The sequence below is a fragment of the Quercus robur genome, chromosome 5, assembly GCF_932294415.1.
Source record: "Quercus robur chromosome 5, dhQueRobu3.1, whole genome shotgun sequence".
Lineage (NCBI taxonomy): Eukaryota > Viridiplantae > Streptophyta > Magnoliopsida > Fagales > Fagaceae > Quercus > Quercus robur.
In genome coordinates this window covers 35,310,487-35,329,220 of record NC_065538.1, presented here as the reverse complement: position 1 = coordinate 35,329,220, position 18,734 = coordinate 35,310,487, and the positions used below count along the sequence as shown (strand labels likewise).

General features: G+C 35.6%; 1 protein-coding gene across 5 annotated transcripts in view; it reads right to left on the bottom strand.

The window, feature by feature from the left end:
• Window positions 1-369: 369 nt before the first annotated feature.
• Window positions 370-18,734, bottom strand: part of LOC126725851 (ABC transporter C family member 13) — a 64,180-nt gene continuing 45,815 nt past the window's right edge. For 4 of the 5 annotated variants that reach the window (XM_050430833.1, XM_050430832.1, XM_050430834.1 and 1 more), the window contains 14 exons: window positions 18,204-18,484; window positions 17,747-17,903; window positions 16,795-16,970; window positions 15,986-16,097; window positions 15,826-15,879; window positions 11,991-12,113; window positions 11,415-11,513; window positions 9,718-9,810; window positions 9,425-9,535; window positions 9,195-9,356; window positions 8,859-9,046; window positions 7,175-7,364; window positions 1,861-2,028; window positions 370-792 (listed from right to left, as the gene is read on the bottom strand). In XM_050430833.1, the coding sequence (XP_050286790.1) occupies window positions 712-792; window positions 1,861-2,028; window positions 7,175-7,364; window positions 8,859-9,046; window positions 9,195-9,356; window positions 9,425-9,535; window positions 9,718-9,810; window positions 11,415-11,513; window positions 11,991-12,113; window positions 15,826-15,879; window positions 15,986-16,097; window positions 16,795-16,970; window positions 17,747-17,903; window positions 18,204-18,484 (1,995 nt within the window). In that variant the 3' untranslated portion in view covers window positions 370-711. The remainder of the gene's footprint in view (window positions 793-1,860; window positions 2,029-7,174; window positions 7,365-8,858; window positions 9,047-9,194; window positions 9,357-9,424; window positions 9,536-9,717; window positions 9,811-11,414; window positions 11,514-11,990; window positions 12,114-15,825; window positions 15,880-15,985; window positions 16,098-16,794; window positions 16,971-17,746; window positions 17,904-18,203; window positions 18,485-18,734) is intronic. The other variant, XR_007655618.1, reaches the window with a different exon arrangement.

Genomic DNA, 18,734 nt, shown 5'->3' with positions numbered 1-18,734 from the left:
CTTTTTTTGAGAAGGGCAACCTCAATGTACATAGGTTGTAAAGAAAAAAAAATTTAATCTTGTGATTGTGTGTGAAGAGAAAAAGAGTGGGAGAAGAGTTCTTTTTATTATTTTATTGAGTTGTATATAAAAATAAAAACTGAGATGTAAAGTGAATTGTAAAATGAGTTGGTAAAATAGATAAAGTGATGTTTGAAGATGCAAAACAAGATTTTTTTTTTTTTTTTTTGGCATCCCCAAATGCTAGTGCTCTTACTATTCATGATTGCTAAAATTTTTTAGCAACCCACACCAGTGAAGTTCAATTTGAGTGGACGGGTTGCTAAAATAGCAACACGAGGTTTTACACCCTCAATGCTAATGCTCAAATAACGATTTAGCATGATGTAGGGTTGTAGGCATTTAGTAAGATTGTCAACAAGTTAACATTGTTTCAGGTCTTGACTTACACAATAAGCAGACTAGCTGAAAACAACACATCCTTAAAATTTATGCACAAATTCACTAGAATTCTCAGGTGACTACTATGGTCGTAATTGGTAAGTGATCACTTTCAAACCAATGTTGTCTTTTCCTCGTTGCAAATGATAAGGGACCCAATTCCATTAACGATTTTGAACCAATTTACAATACAAATTTGATCCGTATTATAAACTAAAATATCACAGTGCATGTTGTCAGCACTTGAGTGCGATAGCACTTGTTGAGTATTCACGTGGTAGAAGCCTTAGCAAAACCCGAAAATCTCGAGAACTTATCTTGTAGGAGAACCTGTGGGTTACCCTGTTCAACCTATGTGAGGGCAGGGAACAAGATTTTAGTAGGTTAATGAAATACAAAGTCAAAAAAGAAATATATAACCAAAGACTAATAATTAGCTAAAACACTAGATGGCATTTTAAGGATATAATCAAATTCATAAAAGATTTGTAAAGTGCATACTGAAACTATATATCGGCTCTCAATTGTGGGGAAGAATAAAGAGACAGGTCCGTAAATTTGATCACCAATTTGGTTGAAGAGGGCAGTAGAGATATATGTCAAGCTGCCACTGAGCCACAAGGCTCTTGGCAAGGTTACTAACTTTGATATTAAGGCATAGTACACAAATTTGTTTCCCATTTTTTTAGATGTATTTTAAATCCAGATACCTAATATCTGTACTGAAACTTCTTAATAGAAGATTTCATTGATAAATGATTAATCTACTTTGGATATTTCTACATAATGTAGTGTAAATATTTTTTATTAACAAAAAATTTAATTAACAATGATTAGGTAAGAATTCCAACAACATTAACCAAGAAAATTAATAAATAGACAGAAAAACTATCGCAGTAAACCTGTGACCTAATCCTCACTAAGCAAGTTTTGTACTTGGTTTCAGGGAGATATAATGTCTATATACCAGTTGGTCAGAGATACCAAAGCTAGTTTTATCTAATCTCCCCTGATGCATCCCTATAAGACAGCAAATTGAGTCATCAAAGAACTAATAAAAGTTGTTAAAAAGAGAGCCTACTTTCTTCATATCTTCCTCGATTTTAGTAAGGGAATATGAAAACCAACTGTCTTCTTTGAGTGCAATCAAAAAATTTGGTTCATTAAATCCAATAAATTTGTAGTTTCAACCCAGAAGTAGAAAGGAAATATTATGTGTCCAGTTGAGTTCTTAGTTGAACCTAGTCTCATCATTCATAAGCTGCTATCATAGTTGACTCCACAAGATAATGTTACCAAAATTCTAGCATTACAAATAGAGTTGCTGGGTAGAAAACAAATGAATCTGACAATAAATAAATAAAAAACAAACATGCATGGTACACTGACAAATACAGAGATAGAACAAAATGAGTATACCAGGATCCCACGGTCAAGAATCAGGATGTTGTCCATGTTCAATACCATGGAAATGCGGTGAGCAATTGTGATCACTGTCATGCCTCTGCATTCAGTAGATATGGCATTTTGTATTACTGAAGCGGTTTGAGTGTCAACACTAGCTGTGCACTCGTCCAAACACAGTACCTGTAAATCTTAATATTGTCAGTATTTCTCTACATATTATTCTCCTCCTCATCCAACAAAAATATAAAGACACACACACACATGCATAAGCACCATGATTAAGCAATATGAGTGCTCCCACCCTTCCCCCTCCACCCCGCCCCCTCCCTCCCTCCACCACAAACTCTTCCTGTGGTTCCCAATACAATTCCCATCACCATCATTCCCTTCTTTCCCACAACATCCTCTAGCACCACCTTGTCCAAATGCACAAGCCTTCCCTTCCTATGCTCCCCCAAATTTTCTCCCCACCCCACAATATTTCTTCCCTCCTCATCCTATCCCTCTCCAACAACCTTTCTACTGGCCAAGTCAGTTTGGTCAGTACATACCTCACTATACACCAGCCCGACCCTCCCTACCCTTATAAGATTTGAACCCCAAACCTTCTTTGTTACAGCATCCACCAAAAGCTCTTCCCAATCCCCATTCTACACAAGCTAAGCCTTCTCCTAAAACAGGGGGGGACAGTGCAGAACTCTGCATCTTTTTGCAATGACTCAAAGGCATTCTTCTTGGCTTTTGATGGGAGTCGTATGGATTCATATTCCATCAGTGAAAAACAAGGCAAGCATCATGGTTCTATGTCATTGGGATTTTAGCAAGCAACATTTTTCAAATGGTTTATGAGACTTATAAAATCTTGGAGTTTTCAAGTAGGTCGAACACAGGTGGTATTTTGGTGGAAATATCAGAGTATCATAATCGGGCAAGACGTGGTTGTGTGCATGTCCTAGAGAGATTTAATAAGGGCGGCTGACTTTTCTTGAAGTGAATTTACGAGATTTTTTTCTTGAGAAAATCAGCTTCTAGGCCAGGGAAGGAGGTAATTGCTAGTGGTGGTGGGTTTGGAAAATCTACATGCAATTCAAGGAATCAAGTTTGGGAAGAATTTAATAGGCATGTGAAATCAGGAAGTAATTTATGTTTGGAGAAGCAGTTTCCAAATCTTTTTGGCAATATAAATCAGAAGGAAAGATTTGGGGGATTTGATTTTATTCAAAAATAAAATTTTCCAACTCACTTCAAATCTGGGCGCCCCATGCGTGTAACATTTGTTAAATGGACCTAGGCCCATTTTTCTTTGAAAACTTCTACACCTTTAGAAGGAGTAGGCCGACGTATGGTTAGTTGAGCCAATTACGTCCAACCCAAAAATGCAAAGAATGGCCAAGTCTTTAAACCACTGGGCTTGGGCTTACTGTTAATCAAGACCAACATGAGCAACGGGCCAAAACCCAACAGGCCCTACCCGGTGTTTTTTAAACGCTTGGAGAAATAGAACCTTCTAAAAGCTCATATTGGGACAATTTCATGGGTTCAATGGGATCCTAATGGGGGTCTGGATTTAATAACAGAGGAGGCTGACTCTTTTGCGGGGTATGACTTGGAACCTTCAGTTTACGTGAGAAGGATGATTAAGAGCTTTGATAAATTCGTGGGTTTTTCTATTGATACCAGTGAGAGGCAGCATATTTCTTTCTTTAAACAACTTGAGAAAGTGTGGGAAAGACAAGCTGCTGCAGGTAGTCTTTGTTGTACTTTTTCTTCAAATAAAAAAGGTATAAGGGAATTAAGGAATTTAGTTTCTACTATTAATTATGATGAGCAATCTGGTAGACGAACCAAAGGAATGTGAATTCCATTGGGATGGGCTCAGATCGTTGTCCATGAACTTGAAACTCTTATCTTGGAATGTGAGAGGATTAAACAATCCTCATAAAAGGGATACTGTGAAGAATTTACTCAAGGAGTGGAAGTGTGATGTCGTGTGTTTTCATGAAACTAAATTGGACTATACCAATTCTTCTGTTATGAAAAGTTTTTGGGGTAGCCCTTTGGTAGATTGGGTAGCTTTGGATGCTATTCACAAAACAGGGGGAGTTCTCTTGACTTGGGATAAAAGGGTGTATGAGAAAATTGATTATATGATTGGTAGTTTTTCTGTTTCTATCTTGTTTTGGGTGTATCAGATGGGTTTGTTTAGATTTGAACTAGTGTATGGTCCAACTGTTGCTGGACTTAGGAACGCTTTATGGGCAGAACTTGATAAAGTGAGAGCGAGGTGGAGTTCGGCTTGGTGTGTCTTTGGTGATTTCAACATCATCAGGTATAAAGTAGAGTGACTTGGTTGTATTTCTTTTAGTCCAGCCATGCTCAAATTCTTGAACTTTATTGAGAGGAATTTTTTGGTTGATCTACCTTTGGTGGGGGTGAGTTTACATGGTTTTGAGACTTTGAGAATCCTTCTATGTTTAGAATTGATAGAGTTTTGGTGTCAGCTGACTGGGAGGATCACCTTGGATCTTACCCAAAGGCCTCTCCCTCGTGTGGTATCAGATCATTGTCCTCTTCTTGTGGAAGCAAGTGGTATGTCGAGGGGGAAGAGTTCCTTTAAAATTGAAAATATGTAGCTTAAAGTGGAGGGTTTTGTGGATCGAGTTCAGTGTTGGTGGAACGGATATCATTTTGTGGGGCCTCCTAGTTATGTTCTAGCCTGTATATTCAAGGCTCTTAAAGGAGACTTGAAACATTAGAATAAACATGTTTTTGGGGACGTTTCTTTTAGGAAAAAATGTTTGTTGTCTAAGCTTCTGGTTCTAGATTCAAGAGAAGGGATGCAAGGTTTATCTCCGGTAAATAGAACAAGAAGAACTGAGGTCAAGGCCGATATCGCGTATTTAGCCTCCTTGGAGGAGATTTCATGGAGGTAGAAATCGAAGGGTCTGTTTTTAAAAGTGGGGATCATAATACAGGGTTTTTTCATAGATGAGCACTAATACTATAAGGGGTGTGGAGGTTAAGGGCATTATGTTTGAGGTTAAGTAAGATATTCAAGATCAGGTGGTGAGTTTTTATAAGAATTTATATTAGGAGTTTGAATCTTGGAGGCCCACTGTTGATGGGTTAAAGTTTGCTAGTTTGGATGATTCCGATCAACTTTCACTAGAAAGGGAGTTTGAAAAGAAGGATATCATTGCAGCTCTTCGAGACGCTGAGGGTGATAAGGCTCCTAGTCTTGATGGCTTTACCATGGCTTTCTTTCAAAAGTGTTGGTGTGTGCTTGAGAGAAATGTTATAGCTTTCTTTGCAGACTTTCACAGACAATGCATCTTTGAGAAATCTCTCAATGCCACCTTTCTATGTTTGATACCCAAGAAGATCAATGCATTTAATATTAAAGACTTTTGTCCTATTAGCCTTGTGGGCAATTTGTACAAACGTTTGTCAATGGTGTTGGCTCATAAACTATGATGTGTTGGATAAACTTATATCCAACTCCTAGAATTCCTTTGTTGGGGGAAGACAGATTCTTGACTCTGTTCTCATCGCAAACGAATGCTTGGATAGTAAATTGAAAAGTGGTATCCCAGGTTTGATTATCAAGTTGGATATTGAGAAGGCTTAGGATCATGTGAATTGGAGTGCTTTGTTTTACCTTATGGAGAGGATGGGTTTTGGGGAGAAGTGGAGGCAATGGATGAAGGCGTGTATTTCTACAATACATTTTTTAGTGCTTATTAATGGGACTCCAGCTGTTTTTTTGGCAATTCTCGCAGTCTTCATCAAAGGGACCCTTTATCTCCACTCCTTTTCCAATTGGTGATGGAGGTGCTAAGTAAGCTACAAAAGAGGACAAAAGAGGGAGTTTTATTAGTGGTTTCCAAGCAAGACCTAATGAGCGAGGAGATTTGCTTATTTCTCATCTTTTGTTTGCTAACTATACTTTTTTGTGAGGCATCCTTGAGAGCAATTATTATATATTCAGATGGTGTTGATTTTCTTTGAAGCTATCACAGGCTTGAAAGTAAATTTTGGTAAGAGTGAGATTGTGCTAGTTGGTGAGGTTGGAAATTTGGATGCTCTGGCTCGTATTTTATGTTGTGAGGTTGGTTGTTTGCCCATGACTTACTTGGGTATGCCTATTTGGAACCCTATTATAGAAAAGATGGAGAAAAAGATCTCAGGTTGGAAGTGGTCATTTTTGTCAAAAGGCAGTAGGCTTACTTTATTGAAGTGCTTACTTTATTGAAAAGCACTCTATCAAGCCTTCCCACTTATTATTTTTCTTTGTTTACTATTCAATAACATGTGGCGGACAGATTAGAGAGGATTCAGAGGAATTTCCTTTGGAGGAGATCTACTAAAGTTTTTAGATATCCGCTTGTTGTTTAGGAAAAGGTTGTTTGGCTAGTGGAGGTAGGTGGTTTGGGAATCCGAAGGTTTGGGCTGTTTAACCAAGCTTTGCTTGGGAAGTGGCTATGGTGTTTTGGGAATGAAGTCACCCATATGGGGAGGCTAGTGGAGGTTGGTGCACTAGAGTTGTTAGAGGGTCTCATGGCTATGGGATGTGGAAGAACATTAGGAAAGGTGCAGAGAGTTTCTTTGGTCAAGTGGTGTATATGGCAAAAGAGGGTAATCGCATTCGGTTCTGGTACAACTCTTGGAGCGGTCCTGTTTCTTTGAAAGATTTGTATCTGAAGTTGTTTGCTAGTGTCCTGGCTCAAGAAGCTCAGATTTCTGACTTGGTTTTTACTACACCAGATGGGGGAGGTAGGAACCAAGAGATTTGATAAGGAAGCACTAATGAAGAAAACTCAATTACGTTTAACATGACCCTCAAGTACACAAAATTATTGCAAATGAATGCATCAAAAAAAAAAAAAAAAAAAAAGGAAAGAACCAAAAACTCTGGAATTAGCAATTGAATTGAAGCTATCATTTTTCCAGGCTGGGGACAGCCATCTAGGAGACATGGAAACCAAATTTAGTTCTCAATATTATTTTAAATCATACAAGAATGGGGTAATCGTTTTTGAGTTTTAAAAACATTAAAATTCCCTAAATCCTTTATTACTATACTATCAAGAAATTTATAAGTGTTTAACCTTAGAAAGACTTGGCACAGCCAATCACAAAAAAAAAAAATGTTAGGACCACAACAAAGTTCACCACTTTTGCCACAACTCACCAAATGGCGAGTTGTGAGTGGTGGAGAAAATGGTGGGTCCACACTTCCACCACTCACAACTCACCATGTGACGAGCTGTGACAAAAGTTGTGTAAATAGTTGACGCCCTAACATTGTTCATTAGAAAAATACGACCTTTGTAGACTTGAGAAGTGCTCGTGCAAGGCAAAGCAGCTGCCGCTGCCCAACAGAAAATGACGTCCCAGCTCCCTTTACATGAATATCTAGCCCACCAGCTGCTTCTACATCATCCTTGACATGGCATTTCTCCAGAACCTCCCAAATTTTGAAGTCATTGCTTACCCGGAATGGATCTAGATTATCCCTAGAAATTCGCAAGAAAACAATGGTTGCTATTATCAAATGATAATGAAACCACAACATAAATAATAGGGAAAAATGTAAAAACATCCCCTTAATATTTGGTCAAAATCAAATAGACCCCAAACCTTTTAATTTGAAATTAGAAACCATTGAACATTTAAAACTAAAAACCTCTAAACTTCGATAATTGTACAAAGAGATTAAATTTTGTAAGAATTTGGTGTAAAACCCATGTTTTATCCCTCCAATCCCAACTTGCCACATCATCTTATCATATATTTAAGAATAAACACAACCACACCCAATTAATTCTAATACTCATATAAATCCAACCAAATTGGGAGTTTATTGAAATGTTATTAAATGTAGTAGGATGGATTGAATTTTATGTAAAATGCTGATGTGATAATCTCTTATTAAATGGTGTAAAACATGGGTTTTACAACCCATCCTTACCAAATTCAGACTCTTGTACAAAATGACATTTCTGTTACTATTAGTACTCCATTACCATCACATGGAAAATGCTATGTGCGTACATAGCATGCAACAAAAATTTAATAAAAAACTATTTTAAAATTTGTTTTTTTTTTTTTCAAGTTGTTTTTAAACTCATTAAATAAAAATTCCCCTTTTATCCCTCTCATTCCCCCCGCCACCGCACAAGCCCACCATAACCACCAACTCCCAGCCAAATTGCCATCTACCATAAAACCCACAGAACCCATAAATCTGGCGCAAACAGTTGACTCATTCAATTATAGTGATGAGGATGGTGTGACACAATAAGTAGCCATGTTTACTGCAAAACTACTTGCCAAGGTTCAGAAAAATAGATGGAAAAACAATTACAATTCATGGGAATATTGAGCAACAAAGCTGAAGAAAATCCTGATATTTTCAACTGAAACAGAGTCAAGCTACATTAATGTGATCTTTCAGTGGTTCTTGTTCACCATGGTTGTGTTGGGGGCTTTGAAGTTTTCTCGGGATGGCTGAGGACTGTGAAAAGCAGATTTGATGATGTAAGGGTTTGATTTGGAGTTTTCAGGTTTGCTAGTTTGATTTGTGGGTTTTGTGGGTCTTATAGTTGAGGAGGATTTGGCTGCAGGCTGGAATTGCTGGTTTGGGTGTGGTTGTATGGCGGTGGGACAAAAAGAGAGGGAGAGAGGAAAAAAAAATCATGAGTTTTAAAACAATTTTTTCAGTTAAATTTTAATTAACATGCTATCACATGCAAACCGTCGGTTACATTAACAGGGTGGTAGCAGAAGGATTGATTTGAACCATTAATGAAATTCAGAAGTTTCAAATTGCAAACTAAAAGGACAAGGTTTATTTCATTTGACCAAAATTTCAGGTTTTTTTTTTTTGCATTTTTCTCCAATAAATATAAATATATCTGAAACAGAGAACAACATCCAAGGAACTAAATCAAACAAACAAATGATCAACAAAATTGAATGAAAGGTATGGTAACATTTTTCCAGATTACCTCACTGATCCTTCAAATAAGAATGGACTCTGAGGCACAACAGAAAAATGTGTACGGAGTTCTCTAACAGGAACATCAGCTATGTTTATCCCATCCACCAAAATATATCCTGTACATATTGGGGTAAGACGGAAAAGGGCATTCAAGACACTAGATTTTCCAGCACCTGTTCTTCCAATGATTCCAACCTGAAAAAAGATCAAAGGAAAAATATAACATCTAGGTAAGAATAATTTTAGTAAAAGGATTTGACGCTTTTTAACTGAAATTAGTTACTAAATCCAAATCCTGCATAAAATTAAATCATCAAGATCTAGTTGGGTATATGATGCTGACCTGCATCCCCTCCCCAACTGTAAAATTAATATCACAAAGTGCAGCCGGAAGAGATGGCAAGTATCTCAACGTAACATTGTGAAATTCAATTACTCCTTGATGTGGCCAATCTGGATTTAAGGCTTGGCATCCATGCAATTCCTCTTGAGGAATGTCCATATACTACAGAATACAATCAAACGTAAGTTATCAGAAAGAAAGTATCTAATAAAGGAGATCTACCCTAGTACCTCAAGAGCTCTTTCAACAGAAACCATTTCCTTCTCTGTTTCAGTAAAACTTGTTAAAAAGCTCCCCAACAAAGACACAAGTGGAGCTGCATAGGAGAGAGCCAATCCTACCTGTAAAAGAACATAGCATTTTCAATTCTTTGTGGCCTCACAATGTATGGAAATAATTCCAGTACAACACTAATAATTATAGGCTCTAAAAATAAAATAATAATAAAACAGAATATTATAGGTACAAGGAATTGAATTGTAAAAGGACAAGTTGAAGAATTATGAGGGGCAGAAGAACATACCAGTCCTGGGGTGCCAAAACTAATTGGTAAACCATGATGAGATCCAATAACAGCCATCAGGGCAACAAATGAGATGATAGATGCTGCTAACAACTGGAAGAAGATGACCGGTCACATATTAGTCTATTATCCCACCACTAAGCAACATTGCATGAAAATTTTCCTTTTCTATTTTAATTGTCTCATGTTTTTTGAAAAGTCAATCGCAAGTTATAACTATCATTCTACACCACATGATTGAGATCCTCTAGAATTCTTAATTCCACCGTAGGCTTTTTAAAATCCTAACCGTTCTTCATTAAATGAGTGGGTTAGATTTTACCACATCATCAATAACTTAAGTAAGTACCAAAATAGTGTCGATTAATGTTTGCTTAAATGCCAACGTCTAGACAAGGTCTAAACCACGCATTTAACAATGAATGTTTACAATTTATGAGCTCTATGGTTGAATTATCCTAGGAACTCTAGAAGATCCAACTCTTACACGAAAAGCATATATTTCTCTCTAATTATTCCTCCAGCCATTCTTAAGTTACAGTTATGGCAGGTATTCAAAAGATAAAGCAGGAGAAGCCAGTCTCAAAGCATTTATTACAATCTCCATAATTATTGACTTTCTGAAAGAGAAAAACTGCCATGGGACAGAGGGAGTATTATATAGGACAAAAAGCTTCAGTTTATGGATGAAGTCTCTAATGAATACAGATTCAGAGTAAATAAGATTTTGACCCTATTCTACCAGGGGGTATTCCTTTGATGTGAGATAGAAGGGTAGTGGATAAGATGGAGGAAGCTGTGGGTCAATTTTCAATATCTTGTAGATTAAAAAATGGTGAATCAATTCAAATGGGCATTTATGGATTTATGGGCCTAATACATATAGGGATAGGAGGTTTCTTTGGGAGGAAATGTCTGGATTAATTAGTTGGTGGAACGTATCATGGTGTGTTGGAGGTGATTTCAATGTGATTTTCTTTCCTACAGAACCACTGGGAACTGAGAATTATTCTCAAGCTATGTTTGATTTTTCTGATTTCATCTTAGCTCATGGTCTAATTGATTTACCTTTGGAAGGAGACTCTTTCACTTGGTCTAATACCCCCTAGGATCCATGGACACAAACACGATACGACACAGTGACACAAGTAATTTCTAAAAACTTATAACATGAAATGGCCGGTACTACACCGGTATGACACGAATACGACACAAGTACGGCACCCTAAATGAAGTATCCATGCTTCCTAGAATACCCCTGCACAGGTCTCAAGATCTAGAATTAACCGCTTTCGTTCTCAACAGATTGGGAGGTTCAATTGCCCAATGTTTATCAATGAAGGCTGCCCAACCTTATGTCTGACCACTTTCCAATTCTCTTGGATTGTGGTAGTTTCCAAAGAAGCTACCGTCCTTTCAGATTTGAAAACATGTGGCTCAAGGCTGAGGGTTTCATGGAGAAAGTAATATCCAGAACTGAAGATGTTTTTTCTTACTTCTCTATTTTCTTGGCTGCATTCATTGGGTTTTTATTCTTTTTCTTCTCTTGTAGATTTCATTGATCATTGTACTCTACACCATGATTATGTTGGTCTCTAGTATACGTCCTGTATACATTGCTTTTTTTTTTCCTTCCATAAATTATGTTATTTATATAAAATAAATAAATGAAGTCATTTCAAAATCTTATAATATACCTGAAGGCGCAGGGAAAGCCACAAACTTGCGGTTAATTCTGAGTATGAAGTTTGCTGATACATCAATACATGCTGAGTGAAAGTGGCCAAGAAAAAGTCCTGTCCCAAAAACCAGCATTGATTGGTTTTGAAATTCAATTAATTGTGATCATCATAAAGAATCACTCATCAATAATCCATATGAATAAATTTGAAAACAAAATTTGCATAAAAAATTAATAAAATACAGGGCCATTATCTGCTTTACTAAGAAGAATAAGAAAAAAGGAATAAAAAAACCATTTAGTACTCTTGGCATTTTTATAATTGTTAGCATTAGTGGTTACTTTATAATTGGCTTGTTATTCTTATATTAGCTTAAGGATATTCTTGTAATTGTGTCATATCAGGCTAATATAAACAAACTACAGTGATTCAGCGAAGGGACAAAACAATTAAGTCATAAACCTTTCTAGTTTTTTTTCTCCCCTTTCAGTATTCTCTCTCTCTCTCTCCTGATTATTTTTCCGTCCTAGTGACTGTTCACTACATGATGTCATTAGATATACAATTTGAAAAAAATATATAAATATCTACCTCTGACTTGAATGCCCTTATAGTTGATGACCCATCGAGTGTCTCTGTGAAGGATGCATATATAGGAGAACGAGAAACACTGTCCAGCCTCCGCAGTTCTCGTGATGTTGACCTGTAGAAGAACTGAAGAATTTCTACTAAGCAGACAAATCATTAGTCTAAGTTTTAATCTTTCCTTGTACGGATGGCCAATGCTAATGTCGTTTTTTGATATGTATGGCCAATAATAATATCATAAAATTCAACCATCACAAAACATACAATTCTTTTCCTATTGTTTAAATTTAACAAGCTATACAAGTAGATCAATATTCCAGCCACTGATATATCAATTCCTATGGATTCAAGTATGCTACATCTAATTCTCATTCTCAATAACTCAACTGTGCAGCAGCAACCAGTACGCTTACATAAGAAAGCAACATTAGAATGCATCACCTATAGTCATAATCTCGTATATTGAAAACCTTCTAGTAAATCAGAATTACACAGTGAAGTGCAACATCTATTAATATTAGTGGGCTATATGATACTTCTATGGCCATTAGAAAACATGCTGGTTTCAATGTTTTTATCATTTATCCTACGTAGTCCCAAATAGATATTCCCTACAAAGCTTGTAAGAATTTACAATCACTGATGTAAATAATATTTTTTTTCTTTTTTTCTCCTAGTCCTGTTGTTAGGGCTCCCCACCAAATCCTCATAAGTAATACTTGGTGGTAAAAAGATCACAAGGGATTAAGCCAACAAACTCTACCTCAAATGACACCTCCTCTTGTAGCAACAAGGTCATGGGTAAGGTTGTGGGTTTAAAAATAAAAAATAAAATAATAATAATAAACTCACAGGATTAAAATGACAAATATATAAAACTTGTTGGATACCATGTGAAAAGCTTTAAATGTTTATCAAACATTCAAAATTTCAGATTCTGTGGAGGCAATGTACACTACACAATTTTATAAAAATTTGGGTAAATTGCATAATTCCTGCTGGAAATCAGCCTACATTTTGGGCCGATTTCCATTTTGGTCCCCACTTTTTTTTTTCCTGGATGCAGTCCCTAAAATCGAAAAATCATTCTCATTTTAGTCTCTACCATAATCTCACTAACAAAATTGTCTACGTGACAAACGAAGTGCACTTAGACACACTAAATGCTGAAGTGGCTATTAATATAACATTAAATTTTTTTATTTAAGCATCTAGGTCAGCATATAATTTAAAAAATAAATTTCTCAATTTTAACAAAATAAAAAAATAAAAAAAATAAGAATACATAAGAACACAAACCCAGATTTAAACACAAACACAATAAGAGAATTTCTTTTATTTGGCATTTTCTTTTTTCTTTTTTCTCAGAAAACAAACACAAAAATAAACCCACACAAACCCAAAAAATTGAACCCACTCGACTTAAACTCTCAAACTCTCATGTAAATTCTCAAACTCTCTCTCGGCTTAAACTCTCTCTCTCAACACTCTCTTTTCCTCTCTCACTAAGCCCAATCTCACCTTCTCTACCTTGCCCTCTCAAACCCAAACCCTAGGTGGGCACGAGCAAGAAGAAAGTGTGGCGGCCACAAAGAGAGGAGGAAAGGCCACCACAAATCTGGTGTGGCTGTTTGTGTGGCAGTGGATCAGCTTGGGTTCGAATTTATGGGTTTAATTTTGGTTGGCATATGTTGATTTCTTGGTATGCAGATCTGTGTCGCATGTTTTGTATATGTAGATGTGTATGTAACCATTTGTAGATGTGTACGTAACCGAGTGGGTTTAGATAAATTTTTTTATTTGAATTTGATTGGAGTTGGGTTTAGATGAGATAGACTTCAATGGTGCTGTCTAAATTTTTTTTCTTTCATTTTCTTGGCAACCAAACAAAGGCTGGAATTTGTTTTTTATCCGCTTTTTTTTTTTTAATCTATAAATTTAAGAAATGATTTTTCTTGGGTTTGAGAAAATGGGGGTTTTGGGATTTATGATTTTGCCTATAATGTTGTTTTTAAGCTAAATTTTCTGGGTTTTTTGTATGTTTGTTTCCCAAGAAAATTTCCAATAGGAGTGTGCAACCAACCCGCCAAAACCAACCCAATCCAATCCAACCAGCTGGGTAGGGTCAGTTTGGTTGTAAGTTTTTTTTTACAATATGTTGGGATGGGTGCAGGTCATAAGATTTACAAATCTGCCTAACCTGATCTGACCCACCTATATTTAATATATATTTAAAATTTTAAAAATATATTTAAAAATATACTAAACAATTTTGTTATTTACTTTTTTCCCCTTCTCCTAAATAAAACCCAAACCCTAAGTTCTACTCGCATAGTTTGTGTTGGTTTGGTGTTATGCCAAGGATTATTTGGTTATAAATTTGTTTTTATTTGTGACGGTGTTATTCTAAATTTCTAATGTTCAATTTAATAAAAATAATAGTAATTAAAAAAAAAAAAAAACTGTCCAACCCAATCCACATGAGTTGGGTTGGGTTGGGTTGGGTTGGACTCCTGTGATAGGTTGAGTTGGGTTGAAAAAACCCCTTAACCCAACCAATGCACATCAATTTCCGAGTTTATAGGTTTCGAAGATTGGTTTGGTTGCTAGGTTTATGGGTTTGATTTACTGGAGGCTTCGTTGTTGATTGTGTTAGAATTTGCTAAGTATGATCATGAGTGGGTTGGCCGGCTGGGTATGCATGATTTGGGGATGAACTAAGTTCATGTTCCTCATGAACTGGGAGTAGAACATGTTCTTACAAAATATATATATATTGTTTTTATTTTTTTCAATTTAAATTAAAATTAAGAAATTAGAAGTTCTTTGTTTTTAATTTTTTTAATTATAATGCTGACGTGGCAATTTTTAAATACCAAATAAAAAATTTTATTATTATTTTAATGGTCACATCAGCATTTAATGTGTCAACAGTGCACTTCGTCTGCCACGTAGGCAATTTCCGTAGTGAGATGACGATTGGAATTAAAATGAGAATGATTTTTTTTTTTTTTAATTTTAGGGACAGCATCTTTAAAAAAAAAAAAAAAAAAAAAAAAAAGTGGGGACTAAAAAGGCATTTTCGCCTAGACTTCAAAAAGTCTCACTTAAAGCTGTGAACTTTCTAAATCATTACAATTTTCCCCCTTAGTGAGATATTATTAGCAAAAAGTAATAGAAATCCACATAAGTAGTAATCCTAACCTGATTAGACACATGAACAAGAAAAAAGGTCTAACTCGATGCGCAAAGATCCTACTTTTGCGAGATCTAGGAGAGATCCCCAATATTTTTTGAAAAGGCTAATTTCCAAACTCGAACCCATGACATGTCACTTTTGATGGAAGACACTTGTCATTGCACTAAGGCCCGATCTCTATTTTTATTTTTTTTTATTAAAAAAAAATAAAATCATTCATGACATTTAGTATTTTGGTACCCAAAAAGCTTACAAAATAACTTAAAATCCTAATAGATAAATGCAATTTAATGAAGAAGACGTGATTTGTTTGTTTTATTTATTTATTTTTAACAGTAAAATACCACTTTATTTTCATGTGACAGGTCTTCTAAGTCTCAAGTGCAATCTACTTTATTTTTCATTACTTTTAGTTAACAACGACCTTTTTTTTTTTTACCAGGGTTAACAATGACTCTAAAAATAATCTATGGTTTTAATTGAAACATTTTTAAATTTAGGGTTTAATTTGAAACCACTCCCAAACTATTGGAGTAATTATACAATTTTCCATAAAATTTAAGAAACGAATAATGGGGGTGCAAGATGTACACTCCAATATAAAAATTAATAATTCTACATAATAATATAGAGAAGTACCTGAAGCTTGCTGTAGATGTACCAAAATGGCAATAGCAAAAGCAAGAAGAAGACCTACATATATACATAAAACCCATTGAACAACATTTCAATCCTGAAGACAGTGAAATGTAGATTTTCGGAAGAGCATAGAAGCAAAGTGAACAAATTAGATAGGTACCTGTACACAGGACAAAACTATAGCAATTCCCAGTAAGCCAACAAAGTTGGCTACGAGAATGTTGAGAATAAACGGAAGAGAGTCATCAATTGTATAAAGATCTGAAGACAACCTACAAATATAAGAAAGGGAAGAAAAAAAAGTCATTTAGCATTAGCATTGGGGTGGGTAAAAGCCCAAATAAGTTAAATTTTGAAGTTACTGTAGCTGTGTTTGTAAAAAATAAAATTGCTTATTATATTGAATCTCTCTCTTCCTATAATGCCTTTTTATTCTCTCCCCTTAACTCAGTCTCCCTCTATCGGCAGTTTTTGATGTGGTATTTTTTTTTTTTAAATAGAATGTGGTTATTTTTTTATATGAAAAGTAAGAGTTGTAGTGGTGGCTGGTGGGTTGGATCTATGCTTAGTGGCTGGTGAGTTGTGGTGGTAGCTGTTTTTTGGTGACTGGTGAGCTTTTAAACAAAGAGAAAGAAGGAGATAGAGTATGATGGAGAGGAAGAGAGATAGAGAGAAAGAGGTGAAATTAGTAAATAAATGAATAGATGTGATAAATAAGAAATGGGATGTTGGGTGAGTTGTGAAATAGTATGTAAAAATAGATAATGTAGATTTTTAGAATGTAAAATTCCTTTTCTTTTAGACTTCCAGATGCTAATGCTCTAAAGCAGTGTATTATGCGCCTTAACTGAATTTTGTTCTAACCTGTTTAGTATCCTTCCAGCAGATGTCTGATCAATGAATTGAACAAGTACATTTACAAGCTTATAAAGCACAATAATATGCACCTTCACTGTAGTTTATTCTAACCTGTTTAATATCCTTCCAGCTGGGGTCTGATCAAAAAATTGGACAGGTGCACTGACAAGCTTATGAAGCAGTGTATTATGCACCTTAACAGCAGCTCGTAAGCCCCCAAATGCAAATGAGAATGCCCTCACCAACGTTAGAAAGGAGTTTATGATACAAAAGATGAAAAGTATAACCTGCACAGTCAATTGATAAGTCAATTACAACAGGAAAACAAACATTCCCAATCACAAGTTCCCCAGAATTCTTGCTTAAATGTTCTTTTCAAAAACAATATATTATATTGAACAGAAAGCAGAGATGTTATGTTGCAATGTACATATATTGACTAAAAGTATCCAGAGTATAACCTGCACAGTCAATTGATAAGTCAATTACAACAGGAAAACAAACATTCCCAATCACAAGTTCCCCAGAATTCTTGCTTAAATGTTCTTTTCAAAAACAATATATTATATTGAACAGAAAGCAGAGATGTTATGTTGCAATGTACATATATTGACTAAAAGTATCCAGATTATAACATAACCAACTTCATTGTCCCTTCCAAGTTCCACCCCCTGGGTGCAGCTGAACTAGTGAAAAAGGACATACATAATTACATAAATTTCTCAAATTCAGGTCTATGTTCCTATTTGCTACAAGCCAAAGCACTATAGTTTGAGGCTCTCTTGACCCAGCTTAGCATATTCCACTAGATAACACACTTTTACTTTGAATGAATTTCTAGAAAATCTGTCCAATTTATTACTTTTAAGTTCTCTACCTGAACTCTTTTCAAGTTTTAGTTCTGATATTTACATGTAAAATTAAACTTAGCTTCATTAATAATTTCAACAATTGCCCTGAAGATTTTTTTTTTTTTTTTTTTTTTTTTTTTTTTTAAATCTAAACGACCACATAGAAAGCCAGACAGCTTGCAATTATAAGGAAAAGTGGGGAAGCTGAATACCAGATAAAAGGAGATGGAGTATTCTGTCTGACTGCTTCCTGTTGTATCAACCCAATATGACAGCCACAGATCATTTCCGTTACGAGAAGCTTGCATTAAAATTGCCGACAAGCATATCACAACTGTGATACTCCAACCAGAAAATGCTGCATAATTTCTGCAAAAAAATTATACACTTATTGTATGTTTACTTATAAAGTGCTCAGTGAGAGAAATTTATCAAGAGAAAAGCCCTAAAAAACTAGGATGCACGGACACGGACATGAACACAGGTACAGGTACGGGTACAATACGGCAACACAGGCAATTTCTGAAAAATTAGACACTATTACAACATAGATACAACACAGGTACAAAACCCCAAATGCAGTGTCTGTGCATCCTAGCTAAAAACTGCACTTTCAATAAATTGTTATCTCCTATATGCAGTACAATATTTAACAAGAAATGTTTTTACTTGTATACAGTAAGTTCAACTCTGCCCTCTTTTCGTAGCTCAACTTCAATGATCTCTTCTGCTTCCTCTGAAACATGAGTAGTGCTTTTTTCTAGGAGAGATTGTTTGCCTTCGGTATTAGCAGCCATGCTGCATTCTTGTCTTTGAATGTGCAAAGATGTATCAAATTCATTTAGTGGAGAGAATGCTGAATATGAAGAAACTGACAAATCAGCTGAACTTCCCACCCACTTCACATGCCCTTTTTCCATCAAAACAACCAAATCAGCAGAAGATATTGCCTGTCAAATGCAGAAACACAAATCAAACTCATCCACAAGAGAAAATGTTAACTAAATTCTTAAACTGTTTAGCTATGACCATTTCCAATGGTGTGTCAAGTCATGCATTGCGTTACAATGACTACCATAAACCAGAAAATACTCGGAAAACATTGATCAATAACAATATCATGAACACATAATGCAAATAAGCTATGTCCAAGTCAAACACCTATCAAATGCCAAAATTTCTCACCATCTAGACACTTGT